This window comes from Sinohyriopsis cumingii, chromosome 17 (assembly GCF_028554795.1).
Source record: "Sinohyriopsis cumingii isolate HCF-2022 chromosome 17, ASM2855479v2, whole genome shotgun sequence".
Classification (NCBI taxonomy): Eukaryota; Metazoa; Mollusca; class Bivalvia; order Unionida; family Unionidae; genus Sinohyriopsis; species Sinohyriopsis cumingii.
The window spans coordinates 54613271-54633486 of record NC_142977.1 but is presented as its reverse complement, the minus strand read 5'-3'; the positions used below and the strand labels follow the sequence as shown (position 1 = coordinate 54633486).

Genomic DNA, 20216 nt, shown 5'->3' with positions numbered 1-20216 from the left:
CAAAAACATTTTGAGAGAGACAAAGATACACATACGATGTTGAGCTTTTTGATATATGCTAGTTCATTCCACACATAATAGTAAATTTTATCCTATATGCAGGCATTGCTCAGCACATTTTCAGGTCAGCGTCATTAAATGTAGCTAAAGCTACCTAACTAGTTTTAGATACTTCGTGTGAAACAATGTACTGTTTGCAACAATTAATGACACTGACCTGAAAATTTACTGTGCTACAGATAGGACAAAATTCTCAATGCTGTGTGAAATGAACCATGACAGAAAACACTGATCTATGCACACAGACTATGGACCTATGCATTTCATAATAGCCTCCCAACTCTCTTAACAACTATGGAAAACTTAGTAACAACCAGAGATGTGTTATGTCAAACATGCTTTATTCTAATTTTGTTAAGCATATCCATTGTGCCCCAGTTAAATACAAAATATACTTATAATATTTAAAGACAAATATTGCACTTACCAGCCAGAAGGAATAATTTCTCCGTCTACACATCCATAAACAAATTTCACTATAGCGCTTGCTATATTTCCAAGACAAAAATAATTTTCAAAGAATCTGTGAACTTGAAAGTTTAGCACATGGTTTTCTGCTAGGGTCCGTATTTGGAGGGTCATTTATACACGGGGGTAATTTTACAATCAATATTAAGGACAACACAGTTTCACCTCCTCCAAAGAAAAGATGAGTTAATATACGATTATGACACAGATCACTAATTACCCGTGAATAACCCAAGCATAAACACATGCTACATGTAACTTTTCATTATAATAATAGCCTTTACTACTACAACATAGTTGTGGGCCCAGTATCATTCCATTATTTACAATGTAATTTTCAAAATGAAACACTTTCTTGTAATAAATGTTAGCTATTATTTTGTTAATTTCATATAACTTCCATATTTTAAATGTAATAATACCTCAATACTATGAAACGTTTTATGTTGTTATTTATTTTTATTTTTTGGCTCATGCATAACTACTGTTTACTTCTGATGATTTGGTCACGCCACAGTCCTCATGAACATAACATATTTGTATTAATGCACCGCATGTAAATATTTGCGCGTGAACTATATTGCAAAAGAGAAGTTCTTTTTTACCTTAAAGGATATTATTGGGTGAGAACAAAATCTATGTTGGGTTTTGGACCGAGACAAAGAAATCCCAGTCAAGGGATTCCATTATATTGTGTCCCCCCCCCCCCCCCGACAAACCTCATGGGGAGACGAATAATGTAACCCATTGACTGGGATTTCCTTGTCTCGGTCTAAACGCCAACGTAGATTATATATGTCTCTTTCTCACTCCGTCTTCATATGTATGTCTCGTGTTCTCTCTATCTCTCTTGTTCAGTCCCTCACTTCATCTTGCTCTACCTCACATGCTCTTTCCATCTGTCTCCTCCCTGTATCACTTTGCCTCATGCTTTCTCTGCCTTTCATGCTAGATATCTCTCATTATGTCTTGCTTGCTCTCATGCTCTTGTTTTCTTGCTTTCTGTTCTCGTACTCTGCGTCCCGCTCACTCGTTCTCTGTACTTGTCTCAAACTCTCTCTCTCTCTCTCTCTCTCTCTCTCTCTCCTGCTGTCACACACACACACACACACTGTCTCTCGCTCTCTCTCTCTATCTCACGCTGTCTCTCTCTGCTCTTCTGTTATCTACATTTTTGAGCATCTGTGTATTGTATGTTGTGTCCTGTTAGTTCTAGTGTATGTGCACATTGGTTTTGGTTTCTTCTTTATCCATATGACCCAGGAAAACATAGCTGACACCAATTCTTCACTAATTGCGATGGACCTGGGTAAATACCAGTTCACGCCTTCCAAGTGATAAGGTGCGTAAACAAACACTGCAAGCACGTACGTTCAAAAATGACTATAATCTAACCCGTACTTGTATCCAAAAATGACTATCATCTAACCTGTACTTGTATCCTTCATTAGCGACTGTGGCCCGCCCCCCACCTCACCCCCATCATATAAACCCCGGTCACTTTTCTAGCCACATGGCAAAAAGAGTTTTTTAAAAATTCAACAGACGGGTAATCTCAAAATTTACTTACAGACACGCATAAATATATACAGATATGTCCTATAACTATATATATATATATATATATATATATATATATATATATATATATATATATATATATATATATATACATAAGTATCCGATACAAGAATTTTCTTGACAACATAATATTCCTGAGTCCTGGGAGTGTAGAAGATGTTAGCAGAAGACAACATTTAATGGTCATTACCTGTATATTGCATATTTTTCAATAGGAATTAGCAACTGCAGATTAATTGATATTTTTTTAAATAAAAAACTTTGCATTCGTGTAACTGGCGCACCACGAAGAAGCAAGACTAGTACTTGACGTGTCATCGATACGAGGGATAAAAATTAGATTCGTATGATTATGACAACAGATTTACCTTTATCCAGCATAGGAAACCTCTTATGACAAAAGGGACATATGTATCGTAGAACTCGTCCGCCCAATACAGCACTATGGGCAGCTGTCGCCACCAAAATTACACTAATCAAATGATCTAGTATGAAATCAAATGATTTAACCTAGCAAATGAAATGATAAATCCAGATTCCAAATGATGTGGTGTCACATGAAATGATTTAACGAACAAAACCGAATGATGCATTTAGATTTCAAATGACGTGGTATTAAATGAAATAATGTAGAGTGAAATGAAATGATTTAACCTATCAAACAGAATGATGAATTCAGATTCCAAATGATGTTGTGTGATAAGAAATGTAGCATGAAATGAAATGATTGAACCCCAAAAATGAAACAATGAATTCAGATTTCAAATGATGTGGCGTTAAATGAAATGATCTGGTATTAAATAAAATGATTTAAAGAACAAAACGGAATGATGATATCTGCTTCCAAATGACGTGCTATTAAAAAAATGATGTAGTCTAAAATGAAATGATTTAACTCAACACATGAAATCATGATTTTAAATTCCAAATGATCTGGTATTAAATAAAATGATTTAAGGAACAAAACGGATCTATGAAATCTGCTTCCAAATGACATATTATTAAATGAAATTACGTAGTATGAAATGAAATGATTAATTCAGATTCCAAATGATGTGGTATTAAATTAAATGATTTAAACAACAAAACGGATTGATGAAATCTGTTTCCAAATGACTTAGTATTAAATGAATTATGTAATCTAGAATTAACTAATTTAACCAAAAAAATGAAATGATTTATTCAGATTCCAAATGATCTGGCATTAGTTGAAATGGTCTGAAGAACATAATGGAATGATCCGCTCATATTCCAAATGATGTGGTATTAAATGAAATGTATGGAATGTAAACGGTCTGATCAAAGTGTAAATCAGCTAGCGTAAATCCAAACAAACACAGGGGGCGCTGTTAGCCAGACTTACAATCGACGGGCGTATTTACAGAATTCGTCTGAGATTTTTGCAGACATTGAACAGCTAAGGTTAGTGTTTCTTCTCATTTGATATAAACAAGAACTATGTTTTCCAATCAGGATAAAGTGACTATCCACATTAATGAATGTCTGTGTATTTTATTTTAGAATCTGCACGAGTTTTCAATGCCTCATCTCAGCTAGATCTATCAGCTAAGGAGATTAAATCTTCATCTTATTTGATCAATAGTAATTACCATGTTTAAAGACCTAACGTAGCATACGCACTAAACCAACAATTTGTTGCCCGCTACTTTTTGTATGAAAGCTTTTTCATTCACACACACACACACACACGGGGGGGGGGGGGGAGCTGACCATAACCGGTTAAAAACATTATTTAGATTGTATCCATTTCAAACGCCTGTGACCAAAGGAATGCTCTGATGGTTCTTCTTTAATAACTTTAGGCAGACAGTTCCAAATGATTGGACCCAAACTATTTTTATGCAATTCCATTTCGGGATTAGAAAGAAGAAAGTTATAATTTTGCATAGAGCTTAGTATGGATAGACCAGAAACTGTATTGTCATTATTTTTCCTTTTACTGAACATATCGTTTATATAGTTTGGCGTCGAATCATTAGGAACTAAGTCTTTATACTTTTAACAAATTTCTTTTAGAAAAATTTCCACGTATGATGTTGTCACTCATATTTATACGTAACATTAATTTCATGTCATACGCTATCATTATTCTCATCTCGTTCTAAGTCATACTTGCTGTACATACCTTACATATTGATTGGAATGCATTTATCGCTCTTCTTTTCATAACATATTTTTTCAGTGCTCGCCTGCACATGTGATACTGCTGACATATATACATATTTTATTGAATAAAATCTATGAGAAAAGTTATAGATCCCTACTGGAGTTATTGTTCAATAACAAAACATTACAATCATCATCAGTATTTAGCACCACTTAGACCAATAACTGGTGGCGCCTCCAGTCATGTCAGAAAAATGCGGAGAAGTGCTTGAGGGTGTGTACAGCACCACAATAAAACAATATCAAAATACCAAGGTGGTATCGAGATAATCAGAAAATAGTGATGTGGCAACTTCGCCATTTTACCTCAAGCAGACTGTCTTAAACGGTGCTAGTTTGGAAGAAGGGTTTTATTCCAGTTTATGTTGTACATGGACTGTTTTGTCACTCTAATCCAAGTACCTCCATAAGCCCTCAAGCTACCTTCATAGGCTATGTTTCTCAGCATGTGTCTACCGGGCTCATCTAGTAGGGCCAATGTCAGCAAGCAATTCAAAAGGGTTACGACGCAGTCAAAATTTTATTGAAAAGGCTATAACTTAGCAAAAAAAATCAAGCTCTCTATCTCAACAAAGTATTAATAGATTTACCTCCTTAAGATCCGTCTTTGGATACAGGTATCATAAAACTCTGATGATCCGTCTGCTCACTACAACACCAAACACACTCATTTTACATTATAAGGGGTGATGCAGGTCGCAGAAAGACATATGCACCATCTTTACATAGGTTTCCTCAAGGCAGATCAAGCAAAGCAAGCCGCATGAAAAATTCACAAGATCTTGAGAAAATAGTTACTTCATGGGTAACCCTAAATCCTAATACAACATGACAAACATTTCATTTTTGCTCCAAAATCTCTCTACTGATTTTCATGAATCAAGTACCTATATATTGGTTTTCCCAATAGATGTGTTACATCAATTAACACATTAACCCCTAGCGACGACTTTACGGGGCAGGAGGTAGTAGCCTACTGCCGAGCTCTGTAGCGTCATGCTCATGCATGATACACTCAAGTGGGTGGTATTATAGAAAGGTAGACAGATGTAGCTCTACAATGATACCAAATAATCTGGAATATCTAGTTGCACTACAAAATACAGATAGAAAACCCTCATTTTTTGGACCCGACTTTTTTTTAACCCAGTTTGACCGTGGTCAAAATCTGATTTTGTGTCCGGATTTTAGACATTTTGGTCTCAGATCTAAGGCAAACCGGTATGAACTGCAAACAGACAGATGAGTCTTTGCAAAAAGTAGGTTAAGATGGGCATTTGGAATAAAGAGCGGTCTCCATACAAAAATAATGGCTCCGTTTAGGAAGAAGAAAGAAAAAAAATCCAACTTTTAGCCTTCTGCTCATGCGCGAGTCAAATAGCCAATGAAAATCGATGTCTCTAACACCACTAGGCAGTATTTTATTGAAAGATGACCAGGGATTTGGTGTTTTCGAGTTAATGTGTTAATGTGTTAAAACACACATGGAGTTGAACTTAAAATTCAGGATATATATATATATATATATATATATATATATATATATATATATATATATATATATATATATAAACTAAAACCAAGCTTGAGTGTTACACACAAACATGGCATTAGTTCTATGAAACATTTAGTTTGTTGCATAAATCCTCAAGCCTCTTTCAGTTAACAAATAACCACAACTGCTAGAACAATTGTTCTATAAGACTGATATTAATGATTGTTCTACTTGACTGATATTAATGTCATTGTCATTCACTTAGTAAACAAATAATATTTTCTCAATCTTAAATATGTTAGCATGTTGATTGCCTTCATGTTTCAGTCATTCTTCTGTTCTTACCATGAAAGTAAGACAGCATACATACATTACACTGTGACAGCTACATTGTATAAAACAACATGTGCCTTACATATACAGGGGCTGAACAGGTTCACATGGTTAGATTATATTATCGGTAAATGTAGACAGGATGAGAATACCCATGCAAAAGGCAGTTATATGCTGACATCAACACCAGTAAATAGATGTATAACCAAACAGCTCCTAAAATCTTTGACCTAAATGATCAGTGATGGCTTAAACCTTAATGATTTCTCCATGTGTGTACATCAAAAAACAATTAAGAACTTGGAGGCCCAAATTGAAGACTTAAAACTAGTTACGTGCTGTTAAGTCAGCACAGGGAATGATGAATGAGCAAGTAACCTCATGTGAAATAGAAACTCAGACAGACTCCCAAATATCAACAGATGCTCAGACACAGACAATCCCAATACCAGCCAAAAAACAGTAAAGGAACTGACCATGCAAATAAAAAAACTGATACCCAAAGTAAGCCTGCATTGCAAACAACAGTAGCCCCTCTCAGTCATGTGTCACACCTGCAACAGCAATAAGTGTACGTCAATGGCCCCCAGCTCAGATAAGTATGTTGCCTTCACCAACAACTGCATTTCCCAGACAAATGTGTCAAAATCAACTCGACTAGTTCACACAACTGAAACACCAATTTGAGCACCCCTTCCCCCAAGAGATGTGTCTGAAATACAATCCATAGTCCAGAGTCTAATTTTATCCATAACATGTGGATTCGTTCTTTCGTAACCATCTGAGCAGATTTTTGTATTCCCATGTTGAACCAGCGTAACGCCATAGTCTTCGGTATATTCCACGATGGTGTGGTGATATCTCTACACTTTAAACCGTGTATCCAGGTGACACGTTTTTTAAAATTTGTTTTTCTTTTCTTCATTGTTGCATTATACATAACGAATGTAATTATCTCGGACCTGGGTGGTTGCGGTTGCAGCAGTTTTATTTTCCTTTTTCCCGCTTCATGTGTTTCTGTGTAAATCAAATCTTCTTTGACTAGAACTTGACACGGTTTCTTATCTTCTCCGTTCACTCTTATCAGATATTTAGTTTTACGCATGCGGGCCTTCTTTGAGTCCCATACACCACAGTCATCCCAGTATTACGCAGACTTAAAATTGTGTTCTCTCTGTATTGTTCATATTATCCAGAACCACATAGACATTTTGTTTAATTCTACTTGGAATTTGTTTCACAGTCGGAATGTCACTCACAATTATATTGAGTATTTCTTCTGCATTTAGTGGGGTTTTTTTTACCGGGAAGACGGTAAGTTCCTGGTATTTCCTGAATGTTGGTCATCTCGTCTGTATGCTCCGAAGCTTCACTGCTCTCTACAATGTCTGGGAGTGATGATGCTGCATCCATTATGTCCATTTAAAATGACCCAAGCATTCATTTTTTTTAGTTCTTCATTTTGTATGTAAGATGTGTCATTGCTCAAAGTTATATCCAGGCCTAATCTTTGAGTTTGTGCTAAATTATCCTCATCTGTGACAATGGGGTCGGTGGGGATACGTGATTCTTCGCAAGTGAGGTTAATACCTTTCATTGACTTATTTGGTGTGCTGACCGTTTCATTTTTACATGGAACCAGTGCCACAAAAATGATTCGGCAGCCAGCCAGATGCGACTGCCCTGTAATCCTATTCTCGACCACAAAACTCCAAGTGATTTCGTTGTTTCATTTGTGCACTGTGGCACATGTGTTCTCGTCAAGAGTTGTGCTGTGTAATCGGTAGACCAACAAGTTGTTCTCCACCTTCTTTTCCGCCGCCAAACAAACAAAAAAAAAAAAAAAAAAAAAAAGGCGGAGAACAACTTGTTGGTCTATGTAGTCGGCAGGTCCGTTTACTTTTTGGTACAAAGCGTTGATGTTAGAATTCAGCGCATCACTTGCAGCCTGGATGTGTTATGTGGAACTGTTCATTACAGGCCATTTCTATACAGGTGCACACTTTTTAATTTCACAACACATAGACTGCACCACACAATGTGATGGAAAGGGCATTAAAAAGACAGCTCCCATCTCCTGTTGTCAGTAAAGGCCGATACGTTTGGGAGTCTTTGTTGGTATTTTCTTCCAAGTAGCCAAGTGCTGCGAAGTCGATGTAATGTTGTGCTGGGTTTAATTGATGATGATCCATTCGTAATGGCGGCAGAAGTTGTTTCTCTTGTTTGGCCATGACACGCACGTGATCAATGCTGAATGAAGCTGCCTGCAACGAGAAAAATCTCAATAATGAAGCTGAATATGTAGCTATCCCTCGCTTTGATAAACTAATTAGAGTTGTGTCTATAGGTCGAAGGAATAGGTCACTGCGCTCATAATTGACAGTCCTTCCATGCTTTTCCTTGTAACTATATGCCAAACTCGCTAATTTATGTAAATAATAATAAAGTATAGCAAAAGTAATGATAAGCTACAGTTTACATTCCACCTCATCGAATCAATTAAATGTAATAATGAATATTCAGTCATTATTGTTTGTTATTTCTCTGAAGTACAGTCCAAAAATTGATAAATTGATTCAATCTAATAAGGTTGAAAAGAACATTTTGAAGAATTATGTTCTGCGCTGATAAACAGTTAATTTGACCTTATTTTGGGAATGCATAAACATAAAACGAAAAAATCATGATCACATTAATAGACGTATATTTTGCATAATCAACATTTTGAAACTACCCTTACAGTGATCCCGTATTAACTGAGTTAAATGTAGCGCGGGTCCACTCACGTACTCATGAATGTAACATGCGTTAACGCGTGTTAATCGAATTACAGAAGCACTTCGACCACATGCCTTACATTTTATATCAGCAGTAAATATTTTCCAGTATTGTCAGTTTAAAAACGCTTTTATCGTTGTACTAAATTAAATGGATAATAAAAAAGAACGATCATATACTAAGCAAACATTTTCTAATTCTTATATGTTTATTGGTATACATTTTTGTATCAACGCTACATATATTTTCCGTCTTTGCGGTGTTTAGTAGGACCGGTACGGTATACCAAAATAAGCCATATTATATCTTTGCTAAATCGCTTGGGAAAAATTATTCATTATCGTGAGACAGAAAGAATATCATTCGTCTAAAACGATCCCGATCCCGACCTCCCATCCCCCACCCCGACATCTAGATTGCCAACACCTTACTGTAGATGATTTTACTACACATCGTTGGTAATAATAATAATAATATCAATGCAACACTACTACTACTACTACTACTACTACTAATAATAATAATAATAATCATACGCGTTATTGGCAACATAGTTCATCAGTCCAAATTACATGCGTTTATGAAAAATAAAGGTACAAGCTCAAAATATATCAATTCTAGGATTAATTAATGTACACAACATAACACAATTGATTCTACTAAGAACATTAAGTACGAATAACAGATTTTCGGAAAGAAAATAAATTTTAAAAAAATAAAATTAAATTATATGGCAAAGTAAAACGCAAAATAAAACCCCGATGAGGATCAAGAGTTCACGTACTATATTAAGAATTTCTCATTACACACGACATGATTAAATCAAACTTCTCCCATTCTGTATGAAAACAGTAGATTCGTTTCTTTAATAGTTTACTGAACCGATACACCGTTAATATTGTCAGGAATATATGTCTATAAATAGTGTAGAAATAATGAAAATAAAAAAGGTGATAAAACACCCCGGCCGGGCAGTTACATATTTATTGCAAGCCATTTGGCGTTCTCACATAAACTTTGACATTTGCATATATGGGTTTTAGTATAGTATGCATTTTACTACTATTTTCATTTGCTAATTTATGATAAGTGTGTTTCTGTCAATACGGTCAAACGCTTTTTCATAATAATAATAATGATAATAATAATAATTACCGTATTTAGCCTGTTCATTGCACTTTCATAGTTGTACACTCCACCGTCGGCTGTACGACTGCACATACGACATTCATTAGGGTATTGTCCAGAAATAGTTTTTTAATCATCAATTGTCGAACCATCACACTTTGCGTGCATCCAGCACTTGCAATTACCACAAACAAGGGATCCAACACCACAATTAAATCCACATAAAGCACAGGGCCAGTTCGTCTTTTGTCTTTTTCGAGCAGAAGCACTAGGCATTTTGTAATGTAACTTAAATATGATGTTTGTAAAAATATAAACAAGAAATATATTTCAGAGAGATGTAAATTATATCCAATGACGCTAATAAGTAGCAAATTTTTTTTAATAATAAACTAATATGTACGTGTCCCCTAGTTAGGTATCATTTGGCATGATTTTAATTGGCTAGTTTTTGAAATGTATACAGGTGTTACATTTTGGGGGATTTACTCACGGAGCCTAATGCCTAATTTAATGTTTTGCGGTTCTTATTTTTAACATAACAAATGTTTTTTTTTTTTCTTCTTTTGTTTCTTTCTTTCTCAACCATCTGTTGTTCTAGCTATCATTTCACCATAACAGACTGACTTCCGTCCGTTTGACGATTTACGTCAACAAAGACACGAACCTGGCTTAACCAATTAAACAAATGCCGATAAACCGATTTTGTTTTTTTATTAATAAATTGAGATCACTAAAGCCAATTTTCCATTATTATGAAAAACATACATGCATTCAGTCTACATGGAACATACCAGTATATAATAATTCTGAGCATATATTTATTAACATTACAAAACAACCAACAACAGAAAGTATCACATAATTTCTTTATAATCGATTTCAGATTTCTATCAAATATGGCATGACTCGCCGTTAACTAAAAATTTATAAATATGTACGAAGATTATTGTTCAAAGTCTTGTTAAGCACAGTTTTAAACATGAAATAAAGTGTATCAACATTAAACTAATGAAGTTCAACTCAATTGTATTTTTCCTATTATAACATATATTAGAAAATTGAATTTTCTTCGATAATCAGTCGAAGAACAATTTCTAAAATTATAACAAACATTTCCAACATGATTGTGTCATATTTTATCAATACCTTATGATTGTTTGAAATTCGAACTCTGTCGCCCAATTTTCGGTCATTTAAATCTGCAATAATAAGTTGAAAACTAGTCTTTCGGCTAAGTTAATTGTTTCATCAATATAATGAACAATATATACACTCTTTTTTAATCTGAATTTGCATGGCTTTGTGTGGCTTTGTATGGTTTTGTTAGGCTTTGTTAGGCTTTGTCGGGCTTTGTCAGTCTTAGCAGTATTTAGTAGGACGGGAAACGCCATAAGGGAGATAACTGGAATTCTTTTTCCTGTTCTACACCGGCCAGCTTTGAAACAACGTTTCTTTTTTCGCTTCTGTTTACATTTAAGTAATGATGAATGTACACCCAGATCGTTTAGTCTAGAACACATTGTAGTGTGGAGAGCCAAGGAGTGTTATTTAAAGCAATTACTGAGGGTCCATCATAGCATAAACGGGTTGACTGGCGATTATCACTATCACGCGATGGCGTTGTATTCAAAAGTAGCAGTGGAGCAAGACAGCTGCGAAAAAAGTCTAATTGTTCTCGTTTCCAAAACAAGGAGATGAAGAAACACATACGAACTGAACAGCCAATACATAATGAACACAATAACGTAGACGAACACAGACAACAAGCAAAAATATCATGAAAACGAAACACACAACAACAGAACAGCTGCTTCAAGCCGGTTAAGCGATAGCGGCCATCCTGGATAATAATAGTTACACACAACAGACATTCATGTTGGTTTATAACGATGCCTCTGGGTTTATTTAAATCTGTTTGTTTGTATCTATATTTATATTTACTGGAATTCTGGACATCATAGGCATAGACACCAGTGTCAGAGGATTCAACATTACACGAAATGTAAATGATGTTTTCTTTTGTCATCAAGAAAATCCACGATGGGTTGTTAACCTTACAAATCTGGTGAGTGGTGCCAACAACAAGTTCATCATTATGGGACACAACACACCAACACACCATGTCTTGTTTAAATACATTTAAGATCATCCTAGAATGACTCAACTCCAGGATAAAAATCCAGTCCTCCCTGTAGATGTAAATTCCTAGTCCATGTTAAAACACGTGTCTTGTGTGTAGAATTAATGGCCATCATTTTTATCACACCGTTGTACAGAATCACAGCAATAAAAGATCATCCTACAGTGACTCAACTCCAGGATACAAATCCAGTCCTCCCTATAGATGTAAATTCCTAGTCCATGTTAAAACGTGTGTTGAGTGTAGAATTAATGGAAATCATTTTTATCACACCGTTGTACAGAATCACAGCAATAAAAGATCATCCTACAGTGACTCAACTCCAGGATACAAATCCAGTCCTTCCTATAGATGTAAATTCCTAGTCCATGTTAAAACGTGTGTTGAGTGTAGAATTAATGGACATCATTTTTATCACACCATTATACAGAATCACAGCAATAAAAGATCATTCCAGAATGACTCAACTCCAGGATACAAATCCAGTCCTCCCTGTAGATGTAAATTCCTAGTCCATGTTAAAACACGTGTCTTGTGTGTAGAATGGACATCATTTTTATCACACCGTTGTACAGAATCACAGCAATAAAAGATCATCCTACAGTGACTCAACTCCAGGAAACAAATCCAGTCTTCCCTGTAGATGTAAATTCCTAGTCCATGTTAAAACGTGTGTTGAGTGTAGAATTAATAGACATGATTTTTATCACACCGTTAATGGCGTTGTATTCAAAAGTAGCAGTGGAGCAAGACAGCTGCGAAAAAAGTCTAATTGTTCTCGTTTAAAAAAAAAGGAGATGAAGAAACACATGCGAACTGAACAGCCAATACATAATGAACACAATAACGTAGACTAACACAGACAACAAGCAAAAATATCATGAAAACGGAACACACAACAACAGAACAGCTGCTTCAAGCTGGTTAAACGATAGCGGCGATCCTGGATAATAATAGTTAAACACAACAGACATTCATGTTGGTTTATAACGATGCCTCTGGGTTTATTTAAATCTGTTTGTTTGTATCTATATTTATATTTACTGGAATTCTGGACATCATAGGCATAGACACCAGTGTCAGAGGATTCAACATTACACGAAATGTAAATGATGTTTTCTTTTGTCATCAAGAAAATCCACGATGGGTTGTTACCCTTACAAATCTGGTGAGTGGTGCCAACAACAAGTTCATCATTATGGGACACAACACACCAACACACCATGTCTTGTTTAACTACATTTAAGATCATCCTAGAATGACTCAACTCCAGGATACAAATCCAGTCCTCCCTGTAGATGTAAATTCCTAGTCCATGTTAAAACGTGTGTTGAGTGTAGAATTAATAGACATGATTTTTATCACACCGTTAATGACGTTGTATTCAAAAGTAGCAGTGGAGCAAGACAGCTGCGAAAAAAGTCTAATTGTTCTCGTTTCCAAAATAAGGAGATGAAGAAACACATACGAACTGAACAGCCAATACATAATGAACACAATAACGTAGACGAACACAGACAACAAGCAAAACTATCATGAAAACGGAACACACAACAACAGAACAGCTGCTTCAAGCCGGTTAAACAACAGCGGCCATCCTGGATAATAATAGTTACACACAACAGACATTCATGTTGGTTTATAACGATGCCTCTGGGTTTATTTAAATCTGCTTGTTTGCATCTATATTTATATTTACTGGAATTCTGGACATCATAGGCATAGACACCAGTGTCAGAGGATTCAACATTACACGAAATGTAAATGATGTTGTCTTTTGTCATCAAGAAAATCATTGATGGGTTGTTAACCTTACAAATCTGGTGAGTGGTGCCAACAAGAAGTTCATCATTATGGGACACAACACACCAACACACCATGTCTTGTTTAACTACATTTAAGATCATCCTAGAATAACTCAACTCCAGGATAAAAATCCAGTCCTCCCTGTAGATGTAAATTCCTAGTCCATGTTAAAACACATGTCTTGTGTGTAGAATTAATGGACATGATTTTTATCACACTGTTGTACAGAATCACAGCAATAAAAGATCATCCTACAATGACTCAACTCCAGGATACAAATCCAGTCCTCCCTGTAGATGTAAATTCCTAGTCCATGTTAAAACGTGTGTTGAGTGTAGAATTAATAGACATGATTTTTATCACACCATTAATGGCGTTGTATTCAAAAGTAGCAGTGGAGCAAGACAGCTGCGAAAAAAGTCTAATTGTTCTTGTTTCCAAAACAAGGAGATGAAGAAACACATACGAACTGAACAGCCAATACATAATGAACGCAATAACGTAGATGAACACAGACAACAAGCAAAAATATCATGAAAACGGAACACACAACAACAGAACAGCTCCTTCAAGCCGGCTAAGCGATAGCGGCCATCCTGGATAATAATAGTTACACACAACAGACATTCATGTTGGTCTATAACGATGCCTCTGGGTTTATTTAAATCTGTTTGTTTGTATCTATATTTATATTTACTGGAATTCTGGACATCATAGGCATAGACACCAGTGTCAGAGGATTCAACATTACACGAAATGTAAATGATGTTTTCTTTTGTCATCAAGAAAATCCACGATGGGTTGTTAACCTTACAAACCTGGTGAGTGGTGCCAACAACAAGTTCATCATTATGGGACACAACACACCAACACACCATGTCTTGTTTAACTACATTTAAGATCATCCTAGAATGACTCAACTCCAGGATAAAAATCCAGTCCTCCCTGTAGATGTAAATTCCTAGTCCATGTTAAAACACGTGTCTTGTGTGTAGAATTAATGGCCATCATTTTTATCACACCGTTGTACAGAATCACAGCAATAAAAGATCATCCTACAGTGACTCAACTCCAGGATACAAATCCAGTCCTCCCTATAGATGTAAATTCCTAGTCCATGTTAAAACGTGTGTTGAGTGTAGAATTAATGGAAATCATTTTTATCACACCGTTGTACAGAATCACAGCAATAAAAGATCATCCTACAGTGACTCAACTCCAGGATACAAATCCAGTCCTCCCTATAGATGTAAATTCCTAGTCCATGTTAAAACGTGTGTTGAGTGTAGAATTAATGGACATCATTTTTATCACACCATTATACAGAATCACAGCAATAAAAGATCATTCTAGAATGACTCAACTCCAGGATACAAATCCAGTCCTCCCTGTAGATGTAAATTCCTAGTCCATGTTAAAACGTGTGTTGAGTGTAGAATTAATAGACATGATTTTTATCACACCGTTAATGGCGTTGTATTCAAAAGTAGCAGTGGAGCAAGACAGCTGCGAAAAAAGTCTAATTGTTCTCGTTTCAAAAATAAGGAGATGAAGAAACACATGCGAACTGAACAGCCAATACATACTGAACACAATAACGTAGACTAACACAGACAACAAGCAAAAATATCATGAAAACGGAACACACAACAACAGAACAGCTGCTTCAAGCCGGTTAAACGATAGCGGCCATCCTGGATAATAATAGTTACACACAACAGACATTCATGTTGGTTTATAACGATGCCTCTGGGTTTATTTAAATCTGTTTGTTTGTATCTATATTTATATTTACTGGGATTCTGGACATCATAGGCATAGACACCAGTGTCAGAGGATTCAACATTACACGAAATGTAAATGATGTTTTCTTTTGTCATCAAGAAAATCCACGATGGGTTGTTACCCTTACAAATCTGGTGAGTGGTGCCAACAAGAAGTTCATCATTATGGGACACAACACACCAACACACCATGTCTTGTTTAACTACATTTAAGATCATCCTAGAATGACTCAACTCCAGGATAAAAATCCAGTCCTCCCTGTAGATGTAAATTCCTAGTCAATGTTAAAACACGTGTCTTGTGTGTAGAATTAATGGCCATCATTTTTATCACACCGTTGTACAGAATCACAGCAATAAAAGATCATCCTACAGTGACTCAACTCCAGGATACAAATCCAGTCCTCCCTATAGATGTAAATTCCTAGTCCATGTTAAAACGTGTCTTGTGTGTAGAATTAATGGCCATCATTTTTATCACACCGTTGTACAGAATCACAGCAATAAAAGATCATCCTACAGTGACTCAACTCCAGGATACAAATCCAGTCCTCCCTATAGATGTAAATTCCTAGTCCATGTTAAAACGTGTGTTGAGTGTAGAATTAATGGAAATCATTTTTATCACACCGTTGTACAGAATCACAGCAATAAAAGATCATCCTACAGTGACTCAACTCCAGGATACAAATCCAGTCCTCCCTATAGATGTAAATTCCTAGTCCATGTTAAAACGTGTGTTGAGTGTAGAATTAATGGACATCATTTTTATCACACCATTATACAGAATCACAGCAATAAAAGATCATTCTAGAATGACTCAACTCCAGGATACAAATCCAGTCCTCCCTGTAGATGTAAATTCCTAGTCCATGTTAAAACACGTGTCTTGTGTGTAGAATGGACATGATTTTTATCACACCGTTGTACAGAATCACAGCAATAAAAGATCATCCTACAGTGACTCAACTCCAGGATACAAATCCAGTCTTCCCTGTAGATGTAAATTCCTAGTCCATGTTAAAACGTGTGTTGAGTGTAGAATTAATAGACATGATTTTTATCACACCGTTAATGGCGTTGTATTCAAAAGTAGCAGTGGAGCAAGACAGCTGCGAAAAAAGTCTAATTGTTCTCGTTTCAAAAATAAGGAGATGAAGAAACACATGCGAACTGAACAGCCAATACATAATGAACACAATAACGTAGACTAACACAGACAACAAGCAAAAATATCATGAAAACGGAACACACAACAACAGAACAGCTGCTTCAAGCCGGTTAAACGATAGCGGCCATCCTGGATAATAATAGTTACACACAACAGACATTCATGTTGGTTTATAACGATGCCTCTGGGTTTATTTAAATCTGTTTGTTTGTATCTATATTTATATTTACTGGGATTCTGGACATCATAGGCATAGACACCAGTGTCAGAGGATTCAACATTACACGAAATGTAAATGATGTTTTCTTTTGTCATCAAGAAAATCCACGATGGGTTGTTACCCTTACAAATCTGGTGAGTGGTGCCAACAAGAAGTTCATCATTATGGGACACAACACACCAACACACCATGTCTTGTTTAACTACATTTAAGATCATCCTAGAATGACTCAACTCCAGGATAAAAATCCAGTCCTCCCTGTAGATGTAAATTCCTAGTCCATGTTAAAACACGTGTCTTGTGTGTAGAATTAATGGCCATCATTTTTATCACACCGTTGTACAGAATCACAGCAATAAAAGATCATCCTACAGTGACTCAACTCCAGGATACAAATCCAGTCCTCCCTATAGATGTAAATTCCTAGTCCATGTTAAAACGTGTGTTGAGTGTAGAATTAATGGAAATCATTTTTATCACACCGTTGTACAGAATCACAGCAATAAAAGATCATCCTACAGTGACTCAACTCCAGGATACAAATCCAGTCCTCCCTATAGATGTAAATTCCTAGTCCATGTTAAAACGTGTGTTGAGTGTAGAATTAATGGACATCATTTTTGTCACACCATTATACAGAATCACAGCAATAAAAGATCATTCTAGAATGACTCAACTCCAGGATACAAATCCAGTCCTCCCTGTAGATGTAAATTCCTAGTCCATGTTAAAACACGTGTCTTGTGTGTAGAATGGACATGATTTTTATCACACCGTTGTACAGAATCACAGCAATAAAAGATCATCCTACAGTGACTCAACTCCAGGATACAAATCCAGTCTTCCCTGTAGATGTAAATTCCTAGTCCATGTTAAAACGTGTGTTGAGTGTAGAATTAATAGACATGATTTTTATCACACCGTTAATGGCGTTGTATTCAAAAGTAGCAGTGGAGCAAGACAGCTGCGAAAAAAGTCTAATTGTTCTCGTTTCAAAAATAAGGAGATGAAGAAACACATGCGAACTGAACAGCCAATACATAATGAACACAATAACGTAGACTAACACAGACAACAAGCAAAAATATCATGAAAACGGAACACACAACAACAGAACAGCTGCTTCAAGCCGGTTAAACGATAGCGGCCGTCCTGGATAATAATAGTTACACACAACAGACATTCATGTTGGTTTATAACGATGCCTCTGGGTTTATTTAAATCTGTTTGTTTGTATCTATATTTATATTTACTGGAATTCTGGACATCATAGGCATAGACACCAGTGTCAGAGGATTCAACATTACACGAAGTGTAAATGATGTTTTCTTTTGTCATCAAGAAAATCCACGATGGGTTGTTACCCTTACAAATCTGGTGAGTGGTGCCAACAAGAAGTTCATCATTATGGGACACAACACACCAACACACCATGTCTTGTTTAACTACATTTAAGATCATCCTAGAATGACTCAACTCCAGGATAAAAATCCAGTCCTCCCTGTAGATGTAAATTCCTAGTCCATGTTAAAACACGTGTCTTGTGTGTAGAATTAATGGCCATCATTTTTATCACACCGTTGTACAGAATCACAGCAATAAAAGATCATCCTACAGTGACTCAACTCCAGGATACAAATCCAGTCCTCCCTATAGATGTAAATTCCTAGTCCATGTTAAAACGTGTGTTGAGTGTAGAATTAATGGAAATCATTTTTATCACACCGTTGTACAGAATCACAGCAATAAAAGATCATCCTACAGTGACTCAACTCCAGGATACAAATCCAGTCCTCCCTATAGATGTAAATTCCTAGTCCATGTTAAAACGTGTGTTGAGTGTAGAATTAATGGACATCATTTTTGTCACACCATTATACAGAATCACAGCAATAAAAGATCATTCTAGAATGACTCAACTCCAGGATACAAATCCAGTCCTCCCTGTAGATGTAAATTCCTAGTCCATGTTAAAACACGTGTCTTGTGTGTAGAATGGACATCATTTTTATCACACCGTTGTACAGAATCACAGCAATAAAAGATCATCCTACAGTGACTCAACTCCAGGATACAAATCCAGTCTTCCCTGTAGATGTAAATTCCTAGTCCATGTTAAAACATGTGTTGAGTGTAGAATTAATAGACATGATTTTTATCACACCGTTAATGGCGTTGTATTCAAAAGTAGCAGTGGAGCAAGACAGCTGCGAAAAAAGTCTAATTGTTCTCGTTTCAAAAATAAGGAGATGAAGAAACACATGCGAACTGAACAGCCAATACATAATGAACACAATAACGTAGACTAACACAGACAACAAGCAAAAATATCATGAAAACGGAACACACAACAACAGAACAGCTGCTTCAAGCCGGTTAAACGATAGCGGCCATCCTGGATAATAATAGTTACACACAACAGACATTCATGTTGGTTTATAACGATGCCTCTGGGTTTATTTAAATCTGTTTGTTTGTATCTATATTTATATTTACTGGGATTCTGGACATCATAGGCATAGACACCAGTGTCAGAGGATTCAACATTACACGAAATGTAAATGATGTTTTCTTTTGTCATCATGAAAATCCACGATGGGTTGTTACCCTTACAAATCTGGTGAGTGGTGCCAACAAGAAGTTCATCATTATGGGACACAACACACCAACACACCATGTCTTGTTTAACTACATTTAAGATCATCCTAGAATGACTCAACTCCAGGATAAAAATCCAGTCCTCCCTGTAGATGTAAATTCCTAGTCCATGTTAAAACACGTGTCTTGTGTGTAGAATTAATGGCCATCATTTTTATCACACCGTTGTACAGAATCACAGCAATAAAAGATCATCCTACAGTGACTCAACTCCAGGATACAAATCCAGTCCTCCGTATAGATGTAAATTCCTAGTCCATGTTAAAACGTGTGTTGAGTGTAGAATTAATGGAAATCATTTTTATCACACCGTTGTACAGAATCACAGCAATAAAAGATCATCCTACAGTGACTCAACTCCAGGATACAAATCCAGTCCTCCCTATACATGTAAATTCCTAGTC

General features: G+C 36.0%; 1 protein-coding gene across 1 annotated transcript; it reads right to left on the bottom strand.

Annotated features, from left to right (window-relative positions):
• Positions 1-5947: 5947 nt before the first annotated feature.
• Positions 5948-12440, bottom strand: LOC149778781 (uncharacterized). Its single transcript, XM_089938520.1, has 2 exons — positions 10058-12440; positions 5948-8388 (listed from the first exon to the last, which is right to left on the bottom strand). Exons 1-2 carry the CDS (start codon positions 10121-10123, stop codon positions 8137-8139), a joined length of 318 nt encoding a protein of 105 aa, XP_089794646.1. The 5' UTR covers positions 10124-12440; the 3' UTR covers positions 5948-8136.
• Between the last annotated feature and the right edge of the window lie 7776 nt (positions 12441-20216).